This window comes from Candida margitis, assembly GCF_024628925.1.
Source record: "Candida margitis strain CBS 14175 chromosome Unknown scaffold53, whole genome shotgun sequence".
Classification (NCBI taxonomy): Eukaryota; Fungi; Ascomycota; class Pichiomycetes; order Serinales; family Debaryomycetaceae; genus Lodderomyces; species Lodderomyces margitis.
In genome coordinates this window covers 1-16,926 of record NW_026261725.1, presented here as the reverse complement: position 1 = coordinate 16,926, position 16,926 = coordinate 1, and the positions used below count along the sequence as shown (strand labels likewise).

Below are 16,926 nucleotides of genomic sequence, written 5' to 3'. Positions count from 1 at the left end.
ATAGTTCTATACTTTAAAAAACTGACGTTCGGTAATTTCAATAACTTCAGTTCAGTTTTGCTCTCCGAAAAAATCCGCTTTTTTTTCATCAACTCCACACATCAAGGAGAAAGCAAAAAGCAAACCTCAACACACAATGAGCGATCCCGATGCAAAGACGAACCCAACCGAGTACGACTACTTAAAGTCGCGTCTATCGCCACAGCAATTGCAAGCCAGCATTGACTTTTATGAAGCTGATAGCAAGTTAACCCCAGAAGATAGGTTAAAATTGAAGCAAGAGTTACAGTCGGTTCTTGTATCCAACAACCTCATTGGATATTCTGCTGGTATGGTGGGGCTTATCACGCCTACAGTTTACTATAAGCTAATCAAGAAGCAAACACCATCTAAGCTTTCATTCATTCAAAAGCCATTCTTGTCGTTTTTCCTTGGACTTGCCAATATGATGGTTGTCAGTTCAATTGTACAACGAAAGAGTTTTAATGACAAAATTAGTAGTGGCGACCTAAATGGAGCGCAATTGGATGCCTGGAAGCATATGGAATGGCACAACGTTGGCGCATTCTATTACTACTACTTGAAATCATCCAAAGACCCAAAGTATAAGCTAAAAGATCCAAGAGCCGTGTCAGTAGATCCTAAAACCAGGAGAATAGTAGAGCCTAGTCCTGATAAGGTTAGTTTTGATCCTCAGGTTTACAAAGAAAAGGAGTTCCACAATGACCACCGAGAAGGTACAAATTTCGTCAATGGCGTTGGTCTCAATGAACATCACAATCTATCACATTGGGACAAGATTAGGTTAGCGAATGGATTTGACGTAACTGATGATGAAGAGCCGAAGCAAACCCAATTTCTGACTTTTGGTGGCAATGTGAACTCCAGTGGAAACTTGTCAGCTCCTGACTCTCAAGATCCACCAAAACAGTTATCAGCCTGGGACAGAATCAGGGGTGGCAAGTAGAAATGTATAAAGTATAGAGTGGCATAGTAGCTAAATCTATTTACTAATATCTTTTAAAGATAACTGACCTGAATGTAAGCTGCCGTAGAGGAAGTACGCGTTGAATATGTGGTGGTAGCGCTGCTATAATGCGTTGAAAAACTCTCAACTTTTGAAAGTTGACAACAAAGCTACATCAAGCTACAAGTTACATCAGAGCTACATCCAAGCACCAGTTTGTATCACATATAGCAGCTACTATGGACGCATTTTCTGACTCGGGTGAACTATACACCATCAGATACCAATTTTACACCAACCAATACCTCAAAGTCAAATCCTACTCACTTGAAGAATATTCCGAGGAGAATCAATTAAAGGTGTTGGAATTCCAAATTAGAGCAACAGTAGCTTTAGACCAAGATGCATCGCAATTGATTGAACAGGGTAAAACCAGGTTCCCAGACAATGAGGAGTTTTTCCAGTTACTACAAGCATGGAATGATTTACATGATTTTGGTACTGATGATTCAACTTATTTTGAAGATTTGAAACAAGCTAAATTTGAATTACAAGCAATCTTGACTTCGCTTTACTTGGTGAAATTTGCCAAGGATATTGACCAAAGCATCAACTTTCTCACCACTTACATTGACAACTTGAACAATTTACAAAAATACAATGAAATTGAAGTGTTTTTAATCTTGATTCAGTTGTATTTCATCAAGGGCAGTTTCAAGCAAGCTACTGCCATTTTCAAAGTTTTGAACCTGTTTCCAGACTTTTCACGTGACAACATCATTTACCAAATAATTGAAAGTTGGTACATTAGTATTCAAAATGGAACTGATAATGTCAACAATAGTTATTCACTTTATGATGAAGTCTTGAGCAACAGTTACAGCGAAGATGACATCAAGGGTAAAGTTCATAATTTGACTGTGTTGTTGGTGTTGACGTTGCAGTTGAAACATTACCCAGAAGCACAAGAGGTTTTGGATCAGATATCGACCTTAACCAATGAAAAGAATGCAGACTTGATTGCCAATCAAATAACCTTGGATAGATTGGTCAATTACGGACAAGGAACTGATGAGTTGTTGGGTGAGTTAAAAAAGGTGAATGGAGAACATGAATTGATTAAAGATGAAGAGTCAAAGAATGAAATTTTTGATACAATTGTCGCCAAGTATCAAACTGTATAAGCTACTAAATACATCTAGTATTCCAATTCAAATTAAAGGCTCTTAGACGTTTTTGTATCTGCGAACACTAATCGATTGGGGATTGGTCTGTAGATATAGGTAACTAATCGACCGGGGAGGGTTTGAAAAAGTTGCTGGCTTAGAAGTGTTATAGATTGGCCTCAAGTAAGGTAGAGAGAAGGAAAGAAGGGAGAAAGCAAAAGGTGAAATATAATTTCTTTAAAAACCCTTCATCATAACTTAAATATAAGACAAACGTACAAAACGATAGAATCAACAAAAAAGGGATCCAACAACAAAATGAAACTCAAAATGTGAGGATGTCTTTTTGAGTTTTACATCATTTTATATCCTATGAATAAATATACTCACCACTTTTTAAATAGAATACGTATCATGCCTGACATGGAGGTCCAAACTCGCATAAAACCGCATTTCAACAGGCTATGAGCCCTGCGAAATGTTTTCAAACCTTTCAAGGCATATGCGGCCATCTTTCAATCTTGAAGTGCACCCTTTGCTTTTGATATTGGGCACGCAGACGATTTGAATTTTGATCGGTAAAGAGCTCTTTCGAATGACAACAGTAGCTCATTGTCAAAGAAAGTATAAAAATCTCTCAACTCCGATTCTTGCTACTTGAATCCATCATAGTTTACCTCATTTATCTCTTGATTAATTCCCGTAACGAGGAAGACTATCAAGTCAAACCATCGAGTGTAAGTGGTCCCTGCCATCGGATGGTTTTAGGACCGAACAAGGCGAGGGTTTTATAAAGTTTTCTCAACTTCTCCTTCCAGGGCCCTTAATTACGAAAGAGTGTGGAGAGGATTACACCATCATTATTACCGTTCAAGTCAACAAAGTGTGGTCTTAAGGATGTGTGAATTTTCTATTCTGCAAAAGTTTCTTAAGTCTGCATTTGTTTAGCTCCTCTCAAGAGAGTTGATGATTTTCAACATCAACTAAGTCTAACGAGCTAGCAGTTATTAAGATTCCTCGTCTTATATTATGTCTACCCTATTCACAAACACTGAGCATCAGTTCCAGAATTAAAACCAAGGTTAACCTGCTTGTTTATTGCAGGAATATCACCATGTATATTTGCAGACCACGCGCTGCATTTGCATCCATGTTTCCCATAATACTTTCTCACGTATTTTTGCGTTTGTTGTTCACAATACCACATAGGTGCTTGAGTCCAAATTGAAACAACATCGTTTGCTCCAATATTGCTGGCCAGAGATCTACTTCGATTGTCGCTTTTGGCAATTTTAACACCCATAGAACTGGCAAATTTTAGAGCAAGTTTAAAGTCAAAACCGTGGCTCAAATTTGCATTGGTAGAGCTCTGCCATATGAATTCTTTTTTAACCTCTTTGTTATCTTTGTTAAAGTTACATTCACCCTTTGTCCATCCAGTATACCTTATCTCACTATCAGCCACTCGTCTCTGTGTAAAATGTGTTCCTAATGGTGCACTTGAACAAGACCATCTTTTGTCAACGCTTGTGTTACTTTCTGGTGTAACAACAAAATCTTTCAAGGCAGTTTTGGTATCGTTGCAAAATATTTTGACTCCCTTAATGACGTGCCATTCAAGTACAACGATTCAACATAATCTAACGCATAATCCTCTTTATCAAAAGTGTACCAGAGCTGTCCGTCAGAAGTAACATGTTGCAATGGTTCTACCACCTCTCTGGCGCCGACACACACCAAATTGTCCTTCAAATTTGATGTCGCAATACCGGCGACAAAGTTGGAAATCATGAAAAGCAACACCATCAACTTGCTTAACGTTCTACCATTGTTTCCAGCGGGCTCAATGCCTCCATTTGTGAATGATGCTGCGTTTGATATCAATTCCCCTCTGTTGTTGGTTATGTAGTACGAATGACCAAACGTGAGGAGACCGCTAGTGGTTTTTGTAGACTGATGTGATGAAGTGGACATAGTTGATAAACAAAAGTACCAGGAAGAATGTAACAATAAAAAGAAGAGACCATCCAACCCTTTTTATATATAGCTGTGGTGAAAATTTTAAACATGGTTAGTCCACTTTCTGTGTAAAGTTTGGGAACACTTTAGACAGTTATTATAGATAAGCGACACAAAGATCTTTTCATTCACAAAAATCAAGCGCCATGGTGGAAATGGTGATATTTGCGTTATTCGTATATTATTTAGCACTGATTTCGTTTAATTTAATGGGGCGATAAATACAACTTAAAGTCTGCTGGTGCAGTTAATCAATAGGATGAATCATTACTCCTCTATTTACTAGTTAATCATAAGGACTTAGTACGGATAGTAACTAAAATCTCTCAAAATTGACTCATCATGCATCCCGGAACCTGTGGTTCTGGAGAGGAAAAGGTGAAAATGATTGTTGTCTGTTCTATGAATAGTTAATTAAAAGCATAGGAACAGTAGAACAATAAGCATCTCTTCTCATCTATTGGTTAATACGTATTTGAGGTAGAACGCCGTAAGGATTTGCAGCATAGATACCACCACATTGTCGATTAACAAATAGGTTCTACCACTCATTAAATGACACAGATAGCTTTTAATATATCTTGCACCTCGCACTACATGTGCAGGTGAATGCAGAACTAATTTATCACAGAGTTTAATCTATTAATAGATTATAAAACATGACAGTTTAAGCATTTAGTGCGCGCAATTTTGTATACAAAACAAAGTTTTCGAAGTGTTTAGTTATGCGCAGCGCCAACTAGCGTCTGTCATTCAATGTTTTGCACTTGTATGGCACGTTGTGCGCCTTACGTGTGAATCGTATTTTTACGAGTATTTGAATTACCATCACTATCACCACACCCAGACTTAGACGCCACTCTTTGATCTTTTGGTGTCATCCACAACGAAAGAAAAGTGTATACATGGCGCAGTAGATTCCCAATAAATATAATGATGAGGGAAACTGTTTAGTGAGAGAGATACACTAATTACAGTGAAAGATATTTTGCAATAGCATCTTATATGGGAATCTAAACTTCTCTTGAGATCTATTATGAATTTACTCATCGTTCTTATAACCCATCTTTCATTGGTCAATTGACGTTACAAAGACCCATAATCCAACCAAATGCCGTTCGAAAACTGTTTTTTTTTCTGTTGTTTTTTATTTGTCCCTTCATTATTGTGTAATTGGTGATTGAAGTAGAGCGCACCAGGTCATAGATCAAAAGATTACTACTGTAATCATCAACATTGACGACGAATTTACGCCCATTAATGCTAGACGGAAAGGGAAAGATCTTGCCTTAATTACAAGATGAGCATGCAGGTTTAGCCCATAAAGTACGAAAGCCCAGTGCCTGCAGCTGGTTGTAAGGATTTATTCGGTCTGTACCACAATGACCCAAGTGGGCATGCACATTTATGAGCAATCGTTTTAAAAGATGAGTCCTTTACTTTTTACCTTGGGATATATTGATGGGAGAGTACGTTACTGGAAACAATCAAACTTTATTGCTTAATTTACTTCAAGTGATATGTGGTTCTCTTGTCTATCCATGTTCTAGTGGTTTTATTGAAAATCATTTATATACAAATGACTACATCAATATACCTAGGATTCTAAAAGCGGTAGAAGGAAGGGATCTAAGATGAATTTAGGAATGTAATGGCCAAATAGGAGCACCGGGCTAGAGTCTTCAGGGGTTATAGGGTGAGATGCCATAGGTTTATATTGGAGAGTGTCTCAAGGGTGAGTGTCCTACTATAGAAAATCTTTTGGCGATATCACCAAACTTTTTTTAATAAAATAATCATGTTGTGTTGTTGTGTAATCAAATAACCCTTCTGTAGTTTAAATTGTATTCTTTTTAATACTCTTCTCCTGTTTGTGTGGGACTTTTTGACTTGAGATTATGTTACAAGCGGCCCGGCTTTCCCATATCCACAGTGTTGGAGTAGAAGGTTGTACTACCTTTGACTATGCACTTTATTAACAAGTAACTACAAAGAGCTTGACAACGTCTATCTAAGTTCTTATATTAGGTTAACTGCAAACAAAAAGAAAACATCCACAATTGACATTGGCTATAAAGCGAAAAAGGACAATAACCTCAAAGTTTGCATCTTTTATTCTCCAAAAATTAATCTCTCTTGTAAACAGGTAATTGGATAGGATGGGCAACAATATACGAATTAACTCTCGTTGCAGTACCGGCGAAGGCATTGTACCAAGCAATAAATCCAGTGATCACTCCAACAACACCTCCAGCACGAGTCACTCCAACATGGCCTGTAAAAGCACCACCAGCTAATAGCAAAAACGTGAGCAACAAGAAGAAAAACAAACTAAAGAAAGCAAGGGTTGACTTAAGGGTGTTCAATACTAAAATAAATGTGAAGATAGCCCATCCCAATAAAAAGAATCCCACAGCATTCTCCATTTGGTCAGTATCCTTGTACGCATCTTCAATTCCAAAAGCTTCAATGAATATAGCGGCATAACTTATCCAAAATGCACCATACGAAGTTAAAGCAGTAAAACCAAATGTATTTCCAGTGACAAATTCCAAAAGCCCAGCTATAAATTGAACTGTTCCTCCATACATACAAGCTAATGACACCACGACGTTGGGGACATTGATACCCATTGCTTGTGCGTTGAACAAACTCAAGACTATGGTAGTCAAGGCGAATCCCGATAATCCGACAGGAGCTGGGTTAATTTGGTTGTCAGGGTATGGACTAACACCTGGATTCAAAGTACCACCGAATGCTGACATCAACTCATGACGGTAGAACTTTTGGCCATTTATAGTGACAAATTCACCTCCTTCACCATGAATATGCACCTTTGAGATTTTCTGGTCATCCAGCTTATGAGTTGAACCTTCTTTACCTGAGTGTTGCGACGACGTTGATGACATTTCCTTAGGTTAGCTTATCTTAGTTTAGTATGAAAAAAAGGCCTTCTGGAGTGGATAAGATAAATATGTATTTCGAGAAATCGGACTTTTTTCTTTCCTTCCACGTTTTACTGGAGATGCATTTACATATTTACCTATCTGTTTTTTTTTTCTTTGTTTTGTTTTAAATAGTTAAGCATTGTTTTTGTTTTAACCCAACATATTTCCACAATTGACTAAATGCTATGTTTTATGGGGATTGATACATTTGTGTAAGGTGAAAGTTTTTTTTGGTTATTGTTGGAAAAGCCAATAGAAAGAAAAAGTTTTAAAAAAAAAACCATCAATTGATGATGATGAAATTATGCACCAAAGGTTAAAAGAGAGAACAAACAAAAATATAAACTTGTGACACTTCCGTTAACTAAACCACAGTTAAAGTAAGAGGTGTGTGTATATATGAAAACAATAAATTAATTAAATGACATAATATAAATATAATGTAATAATATATACATTTCGGTGATTTTATTGTGGGGACGAAAGCTCTCCACAATAATGTGGGGTCGAGACTCTATTATTAATGTAAGGGCCAGTGGTGGAAATGACTCTTATTGCCGATACATTCATGTGGGAGGACAATAGTTGGCATCAAAGTCCGTTATTTCGTTTCTTCCAGTTCAATGACACACCAATTTGCGTGGTGTAGTATCGAACTTATATCTCAACCACTGCAAAAGTAAATGTTTTAAGCGAGTTACATACAACGACCCCTCTGAAGTGCAGCACTTCGACAGTGGATCCACTAGTTTGTGTTGCTAGACATTACAATGTATCCTAAAAGAGGACGATACATTAGGTGGTTGTCCTTCTTTACACACTTTTCTTCAACTTCTGTTGCAGTGGGGCTCCTTAACATTATGGTCAAAGTACACGACTAGCTGAGGAAGTAAAAACAAAATAGACCCTTGAAGATTTGCAACTAACACCACTAATGTACTTCAACAGATGTAATAATTAAATAGCAATTTACTTAATTTAAATACTACTTTTGTAATGAAGATAAAAACTTAGATATTCCAAACTAACTATAAAAATGTATGAAATGTGCCGACTGAGCTACTTATGTAGTTTCGCAAATCTCACATAGCCACCTAAATTCACCAACGCGTAACAGCTTCACCACCTTCCTAACAAGGTTAAATTATAGTATGTCTCCATTAATGGTAAATGTAGCGTGTGGTATGTTATTACACGACCTTGCTAGCGACTACAATTAAAACAATTGGTACCATCTTATCTATGGTGTAACAGAGAGTGAAAATAAAAATATAAAAAAATAAAAAAATAAGAAAATAAAAAACCACGACAGAACAACCTTCGCATGAAAATCCGTTTCCATTCCGCTTCTGCTTCCTTTCGTATTGACATTGGTGGTATCATAATGTTCTCCTGAAAATGAACTTTCAGTCTGTATCAGGCTCGCGATATATCTACTTACACTCAATGGCATTGAAATACAGCCTTCCTTGTTAATTCATCAGGAGACAAATGTAGTCAACTATGATGGATTCAAGTGGTGGGGATAGGAGTTGAGACGCGTTTTTATTTTCATTGGCAATGAACTAATATTGTCCTTGAAAGAGCTCTCAACCCATCAAATCTCAAACCAAGTGATGCTTTTTTGAGGCAATCAAAGACTAACTGAAGATGATTCATATGACCACTTTGGTATTTTGAAAACTGTCTTAATCATTCAATAGTCTGAAGATAATCATGCAATTTGTGGTATACAATCGTAAAAGATAATTCCTTTGATCAATGGTAGATGTACTCCAAGAAATACTCATTTGGTACCTAAATATGCCTAGAGCTTCGTCTACTTCGGTGGCGTCATTAATTCCAACTTCAACAGCATCGCCGGCACCACCACTGAAACTACTGAGTTCATTTTGAATCAGTACTATGTAAATGGTTCTTTGCTTTTGGATGTTTTTACTGTTTTATAATTTACGGTATAATAAAGAGTTTTTAAAGCGGTTATAATTCACCTTTCGCTTTCTCGTCTCCTCTTTCTTCCTCTCAACCCGTATTTGAGACAAATCTACAGCTTTTCTAAGCCAGCAAGCTCTCCAAATCTTTCACGGTCAATTAGTTACCTGTGGATCTACAGATCAAGTTTTAGTCGGTTTTTTTGAGATAAAGCTCGTGGATCCAGAAGCGACTAAGAAGCTTTTACTTGGAATTGGAAAAGTTGTATAGAAACTATAAAAACTATTTAGCAAAAAAGAATAGCTACACTCCCATTCTACTAGTCCTCAACCTTGACAACCTCACCATGTTCATTCAATTTCAACCCTTCAGCAAGCAATCTTTTTTCAATTTCTTTCAATTCATTTTCTCGATCTAATAGCTCTTGTCTCTTTGTAATCAAATCTTGATGAACACGTTCTTCAAATTTCTTTAATCGTTCCTCTTCCAATTTGATTTGCTCTTCTTTCAACAAGTAATCAGATCCTCCTCCGCCACCAGTAGCACCAATGTCGGTTCCATTCCCATTGCTATTGATTGATTTATCGAAATGAGATCCATGGGAGTTATGATGATGATGAGAATTATGTATTCCACTTCCATTAGTGTCATGACCATTAGTGCCATTGCCATACTGACTTTCGGCTATATTGTTATTACTACTGTTGTATGTATTATAACTTCCACCGTCCTCGGAATTGTTGTTATTCATGTAGTGGAATTGCTTACCTGATAAAGCTTCAGTTCTGTAGTTTTCATAAATTTGGTCATGGGTGATATCTTTAAACTCATTTAAATGAGTAATCAACAATACGTTTTTCAAGATTGTAAAATCATTGATGTCAGGATTATCAATATTGATTGGCTTTAAATCTTTATTTAAAACCCGTAACTTTATAATATCCTCGGCATCATCTTCCTCTTCGTCATGACTTGCTCCTGTTTCTCCATTCTTTTTACTTGATAATGAATGATCAAGATTCTTTTTATATTCGTTAGCTCCAATAATAGCAAATGGTAATAATGAGTTTAAATACTTGTTGTATTCAATAATTTCATCATCGATATAATCTTGTTCATATTCATATTCATTGAATCGATAGTAATTGATCTCATAATTGTTTAGATCCTCTAAAATCAATCTCTTGTTTAATTGCAATTCATCTCTGGTTAATGAATCAGCTTTAGCAATAACTGGTATTATATTAACCAAGTTGTTGACATGTTTTAAAAATTTGACATCAATTTCTGATAAACCATGTCCAGTGGGGTTAACAAGATAAATCAAAATGTGAATTCTTCCATCCTTAAACCTCGGGTTACGCTTAACTCTAGACTCTTCTAATAACACTTCATCAAACTGATGACGAATGAAATCAACAATAATTCGAAAATCCTCACCACAATTAATTTGATTAGCAAAATTGGGAGTATCAATAATATTGAGACTAATCTTGTGTCCATCATTATCCTCCAACTCAACATTCTCGTGTCTCAAAGTCAATTTTCTGGTGAATGGATCTTCATTTATCGTTGACGAAGTAGGGACAATCGAATTACCACCACATAACGTATTAATTAATGTTGATCTGCCTGATCCACTTTCACCAACAATCATAACGGAGAAGTTGATGGATTTCTTGAGGATCTTCCTCTTTCTTAATGCGGATGAGGATACGTTGTTGTCGATTGAATAGTCCATAGTTGGAGGTTGTGGTGATTGAAGTTTGGTATTATAGTGTGAGGTGTTAATTTTTTCTGTTTAATTTTTCTTTTTTGATCTGTTTTGGTGGGTCATAAAAAAAAAAACATTAAAAGAATAAAAAAGAAAAATTTGTGATTGATCGCGTCAGGGGAGGGAGGGAGAGACAGTTGTCAAACTGGAGAGTGTGCGAATGGATAAGAGGGGAGAGGAATATCACTTACTATAATGATGGTAAGATATAGAAGATACGGAGAGTGTTGATACTAAGGTAATTACTCCATTACACAGTTAGTGTCGTTGAATCTGCTTCCTCAGATCGCGTTCTAGAGACCCAAAGTTTCAGTCGTGAATTTTATATTTGTCGTGTCTCACGTTTTCTTTTTTCCTTCCTTTTTTTAGTGTCGCAATTTCTTGCAACCAAAGGAAATGGATACTTTGGTCTGTAGATGAAGTTGTCTCATGATGAATAGAATTCTGTAGTTGTTGTAACTTGCTGATGCGTGTTGCCCACAGTAAATTAGTGGTATCCTCTTTATCGTGGATCTACAAGCCAATTTTTTGGTGCAGTTTTGACACCAAAAAGTCTTGAAACTTACCTACGTTGCAAAGCGCTGTTCATGACTTACAGTGAATAAAACGTATATTGCAACGTCAAGAGTAAGCTATAGCTTGCAAAAGCAACTTACATAAACCTGATGTAGCATGGCTATTTTTACCTTTAGATTTGTAGATAGTAAGGTTAGAAGTGTCGCATTTGAAGTTGAAACAAAAGCACGACAGACGCAAATACGTACACTTCCTCTATTAACCAGATCAGAAGAAATTTGGAGTGGGCTTGACACCTCTCCTTCTGTCACCACCTTCTTGAAAATACTCTATAACAATATTGGGACTACTTGTTCTTATGATCTATGACATCAAAAGTTCAACTTCCCCTCGCTTCCCCTCTTCTCGGTTAATTCAAAAAATTTAGTTAGTTCTCCTTAGTTTTACACACTAGTGACCCTCCTCCTCTTGCTTTTTTTATTTAGTCTACTGCTTGTACTTTCTTTCTTCACACTTAGAGAATAAGTCAAGCAAAGGGGTTCCACTAAGCATAAATCATTTCCTAAAACAATTTTAAATTTAAAAAGAAAGAGAAACAAAACTTTAAATTGTGCTGTACACGCGTTTGGTTTTTTGTAAGAATAAAAGCTTACCAATAAAATCGGATCCCCACCTGCAGTAGCTAGTAAGAAAGTATTCAGGGAACGCGGTAAAAGAGGCTGGGTAATATTGCAGTTTATACAGTAGGGTGTCTGTGCATTAGGGCGTGTCTCATATGTGTGTGTGTATGTGTGTGTGTGTCGGTGAATTTCAATTCCTTTGCCCAAGAGTGAAGATACAAAAACACAATAAAACAATCCCTTTCTCAGCTAATTTTTCTAAACAAAAAAAAATATACAAGAATTTTTAAAAAAAAGAATTAAATTTAAAGTTATTTATGTTTTTTGTTCGTTTGAATCACAAAAAAGGAAGAAAGAACAATAAAATGGAATAGAGAGAATTTTGAATAGTAAATATAGTAATGGTTACTTGAAGGGATCAGCAAATAAAAAGTGAGTAGTGGTAGCATTTAATTGACAATAAATGTAAAAATAGCAGAAAGAAAAAACAGAAAGAAAAGATTGGAAAAGAAAAGAACCAGAAGGTTTATACAGACAATGCTATTTGATGTCTGTCTATGCATACGTATGTATAGCTGCATATGGGCAAACTGTTAGCAACAAACAACAAATAAAAAAATTAAACATTAAACATTAAATTACACAAAGCGGTAATTACGCACACACAAACAATTTCCTTTTCTTTTTTAATTTCTAATTTTCTTTATTTTAACTCCGCACTTTCATCAACAAGGGTAATTTATTAAAGAAAAATAGAAAAAAAAAGAAATAAACAATGGAAACAACGGAAAATGAGAATAGGGAATAGGAACAACAACACGAACACGAAAGACACAGACAGACGGACAGACAGACGGACAGACAGACAGCAATTGAGTAACAAAAAAGTTTTTTCACACTCCTCTGTTTAGAGATATATAGAAGTATTAGCAGTTATAGATTGTAACTTCTTCTTCTTGGAGAGTATAAAAGGATCATTAAGTGACGCACTATCTTTCCAAATTGACAAGTGTACTTCAACCGTCACAGGAAAATGTATATATATATATATGTATATAATACGAAAACAAAAGTGAAAAAGAAATAGCAACAAACACAGATGTTAGACAAATCAGACGGACAATCAGACAACCATAAAGAATCAGACACAAAATTGAGAAAGGGAAAGATTTAAAAATATAAAAATAAAAGTAAAAAAAAAAGAAACAAAACCGTGAATTTCAATTATAGGGTGCAATTAGTCAAGTACACTACTAATCAATTGATTTACACATTTACACGACTTTATTAATAGAATAACAGTGGATATACTAACAACAAGAGAGAGAGAAAGAGAGAAAAAAAGAAATTTTAAGGAATTATGAAAGGAAGAAAAATAAAAATAACAATTTTTGCAACAAAAGAAAAAGAAAAAAGAATTTTTAATTTTTTTTGGTAATCTATTTCGTTGTCTGTTGTCTGGTTCGTTGTTGAAAATTTCAGACCACTTCAAATAAACCATATGGACAAATCATATAAACTCCTTATACGATACATATAGATATACAGACACTTTCTCTTTTTCAAAAGAAAACAATTACGTCTATTCTACCTACTACCATATGCTAATGTTGTAATTTGTATATTTCTGTTTTGCTCCACACAATGAGGCGGGTCAAATGTGGTCTTTCACTTGATATTAACGTCGTTATTGTTTATTTGTGTTTGTAGGATTAGTCACCTCCAACTACGACGACGACAACAACAACAATAGCAATAACTACTACCACTATTGCTGCTATTTCCCTTTGCTTTGTTGGGGTTATTCGTCTGTATATTCCTATTTTTTACACTAAAAACACTCATCCTTTTCCATATTTTACTTATTGTTTATTAAAAAATAAAATATAAAACTAAAAAAAATTATTACACAATACTTTAACTTTAACTTTAATTTTAATTTAAATTTTAATTTAAATTTTAATTTAAATTTAAATAGCTGTATGTACTATTGTTGTATATACTATAATATATATTTAATATATATTTAATATATGTATGTTTATGCTTTACGCATAATATATATTAGTTAATTATATATTATAATATATTTTATGTTTTATATTATACTCTATTTATTGAGTGTCTAAATATTGTTCAAAGAATCGAAATATGCTTTTGAAAAACAAAAAATATACCCTTTTCTTTTTCACTCTTTCTTTTCTCATATAGATATATACATTCATTCACTAATATTATTATTATTAGTATTACTACTACTACTACTACTACTACTACTACAAGTACTACTACACTAGAAACTACCATCTAACTTTTTAGATTCACATATAAATATATATACACATACACACACACACACACACATTAGACAGTTAACAAAGTTTCTTTGTTTAACCACTTTCTTATCACTCCCTCCCTTTCACCCTCACAATTAAGTCAAAGAAATGTCTAATTACCACCTTCCTTATAAACAAACTTGGAATAACTCACCCCCACCTACTATATCCAACACAGTAACAACAATGACATCACTACCAACAACAGCACCAACGACAAATACACCAGCATCAACAACAACAACACCTCCTCCTCCTCCTTCTGCCGCTGCCACGGTGAATTTAGTCACTTATTTTGGAAGAGTTTACACTTTATACGACGCCCTTTTACTTCTAGAAGCGTGTCGACTCAATATACTCCCAACGATAGATCGTCGATTAACTTCATTTGAACGACTGAAGTTTATCAAACCAAATTGCATATTTATTTGGAATGAAACTAAAAGTGGCATGAAACGATGGACTGATGGGAAATTATGGTCAGCATCAAAAGTCATTTTTGGAAACTTTTTACAATATCGAGAAATTAATAAATTGACTAAAAAACCACAACCAAATGGATTAATTAAACAGTCTTTTAGTTTGGCTACTAAAGATGGACAACGATATCATTTAATTTCGTATTATCAATTGAACAATCCCAACTATCAAAAACTAAATGGCACCGGAGAAGCTATGACTAAAGATTATGCTGATGGTGACAAAGTGTTGAAGAAACGTAAATTACAACTACTGCAACAGCAGCAGCAGCAGCAACAGCAACAACCACAGTCAGCAGCATCATTGGAATCTCCAGTATCATGCACAGGAGAAGAGGGAGAAGAAGATTATGAAGATGGCTATATTGTATGTATACCTTCACATGACCCCAAATTGAAAAAATTATCCCTTTCAAATGAGATTTATCCTTCTCATACTTTACATGCCATTCCTAAAAGTTTACGATCTGGTACTACGACCATTTCTAGTAGCAGTACTACGCCATTGTCAACAACAAATCAGGATTTTAAAGATGAGTTGACTACAAAAGAAGGAGAAGACGATGGAGAAGATTCAGATACAGCAGCATCAACACCTAATTCCACCGTTGTCGCAACAACAACAGCAGCAAATAATTTAATTGCAAGTACTAATCAGCAGACATCTACAATTGACTCATCCATACAACCTCAACCCCACCACTTGCATCAACAACTGCAGCTACCACCATCACAGGTACAACCACTTGTACAACAAGTTCCCACTTATACCCATCTTCAAGGCTCCTTAAACAACTATAGTCATCAACCACCAGTGGCACCTACTGGAGAATCGACGGGTCCACCACCGATAGGTTCAACATCTTATCCAGTTTCTTCTTCTACCATGGGACTTCCATCAAAGGCTCAATACCCATCAATAACCAACACGCCACCACAACAATCACAGCAACCACAACAATCACAGCAACCACAACAGCAATTACAACAACCTCAACAACCTTCAAAAACTTCAACAACCACAACAGCAACAACCTACCCTGCCAACTATGCAACACCTCCAAATACCACCACTAATGCCACTCCGTTATTCCAATTTGCTCAAGTTGCTAATTTACCCATGCCACCTTTATCATCATCAACAAACTTGCATTCGAAATTGAATAATTCTGAATACATCAAAAGTTGCGATTTACAAATTGTGGATATTCTAAATAAAGGATTTTTGAAATAGAGATAGAGAGAGAAGGTTGAGTTTAGGATAGATAGAAGGATTGGAAAGATGTGGCTATATCTTTTTTTTGTTTTTTTGGAAAAGTTTATGTATATACAGTATTACTCTTCATATATATATATATATATATATAATGCGATTAAAATTGGGATAAATGAAAATTTAAAGCACCAGAATTGAGGGGTGGTTGAGTGATACAAGTAGGTAGAACTCTACCTGACTCATACCTTCAGCATTCTTCTATTTGATTTGTACTAGTGTATCAAAAAACAAATATTACACAAAACATAAAACAAAAAGATTTTTTCAAAAAATAAGCCACTTGGCCAAAATTAAAATTAAAATTAAAATTAACAAAAAAACAAAAAAAGAAAAACCTTCTCCTTTTTTTCTCTGGTTTTCTTTTTCCTTTAAGAACTTCCCAAAAGGGATCCATTTACGATGGCAGTCGATTTAAACAAAGTTCACACTAAATTTTGGCTTATTAGGTATATATAAGTAGCATAAAAAATTCCCCTGGAATTCCTTATCCATTTTTGGCTATACGACAGAACTGACAGAAAGGTGACCCCTTCGTCAGCTATTGAAACTTTTTCCCTCTTGCTAGCTATAAAGTGTAGCAACAATTACATTACCCATTGTGGAAAGGAATATCTGATATCTGATTCTGATTCTGATTCTTTTGCTTATTCTAAGATTATAACTTTTCGTAAACGAATTGCTAAACTTACTCCTCCACTACCTCCTCTTATTCACTAGGGTACACCAATACAACGGAACAGAACACAACATGAGGAAAGAGTAGTCTACGGAAGTAGAGCTACAAAGCACTAGTGATACAAGTTGTTTTTGTAATCAATCAATTGAGAAAGAAGACATACTTTTGACCAATCACCCAGTATCAGCCTGTTACGGCTACCAGTAATTCCAACAGT

The 16,926-nt window shown here is 35.3% G+C and overlaps 6 protein-coding genes across 6 annotated transcripts; 3 read left to right on the top strand and 3 right to left on the bottom strand. All coding sequences in view use genetic code 12, as the record gives it.

Moving 5' to 3' along the window:
• Nucleotides 1-136: 136 nt before the first annotated feature.
• CANMA_000109 (uncharacterized protein) lies at nt 137-967 on the top strand (the record flags this gene model as incomplete). Its single annotated transcript, XM_051813023.1, has 1 exon — nt 137-967. One exon carries the CDS (start codon nt 137-139, stop codon nt 965-967), a length of 831 nt encoding a protein of 276 aa, XP_051674247.1.
• A 239-nt stretch (nt 968-1,206) lies between these two features.
• Nucleotides 1,207-2,151, top strand: CANMA_000108 (coatomer subunit epsilon; the record flags this gene model as incomplete). Its single annotated transcript, XM_051813012.1, has 1 exon — nt 1,207-2,151. One exon carries the CDS (start codon nt 1,207-1,209, stop codon nt 2,149-2,151), a length of 945 nt encoding a protein of 314 aa, XP_051674246.1.
• A 1,024-nt stretch (nt 2,152-3,175) lies between these two features.
• Nucleotides 3,176-4,107, bottom strand: CANMA_000107 (uncharacterized protein; the record flags this gene model as incomplete). Its single annotated transcript, XM_051813001.1, has 2 exons — nt 3,176-3,632; nt 3,731-4,107. The coding sequence occupies 2 exons, from the start codon at nt 4,105-4,107 to the stop codon at nt 3,176-3,178; spliced, it is 834 nt and encodes a 277-aa protein (XP_051674245.1).
• A 2,171-nt stretch (nt 4,108-6,278) lies between these two features.
• Nucleotides 6,279-7,061, bottom strand: CANMA_000106 (acetate uptake transporter family protein; the record flags this gene model as incomplete). Its single annotated transcript, XM_051812990.1, has 1 exon — nt 6,279-7,061. One exon carries the CDS (start codon nt 7,059-7,061, stop codon nt 6,279-6,281), a length of 783 nt encoding a protein of 260 aa, XP_051674244.1.
• Nucleotides 7,062-9,351: 2,290 nt separating this feature from the next.
• On the bottom strand, nt 9,352-10,773 carry CDC11 (septin; the record flags this gene model as incomplete). Its single annotated transcript, XM_051812979.1, has 1 exon — nt 9,352-10,773. The coding sequence occupies one exon, from the start codon at nt 10,771-10,773 to the stop codon at nt 9,352-9,354; it is 1,422 nt and encodes a 473-aa protein (XP_051674243.1).
• Nucleotides 10,774-14,464: 3,691 nt separating this feature from the next.
• Nucleotides 14,465-15,991, top strand: PTH2 (Pth2p; the record flags this gene model as incomplete). Its single annotated transcript, XM_051812968.1, has 1 exon — nt 14,465-15,991. One exon carries the CDS (start codon nt 14,465-14,467, stop codon nt 15,989-15,991), a length of 1,527 nt encoding a protein of 508 aa, XP_051674242.1.
• Between the last annotated feature and the right edge of the window lie 935 nt (nt 15,992-16,926).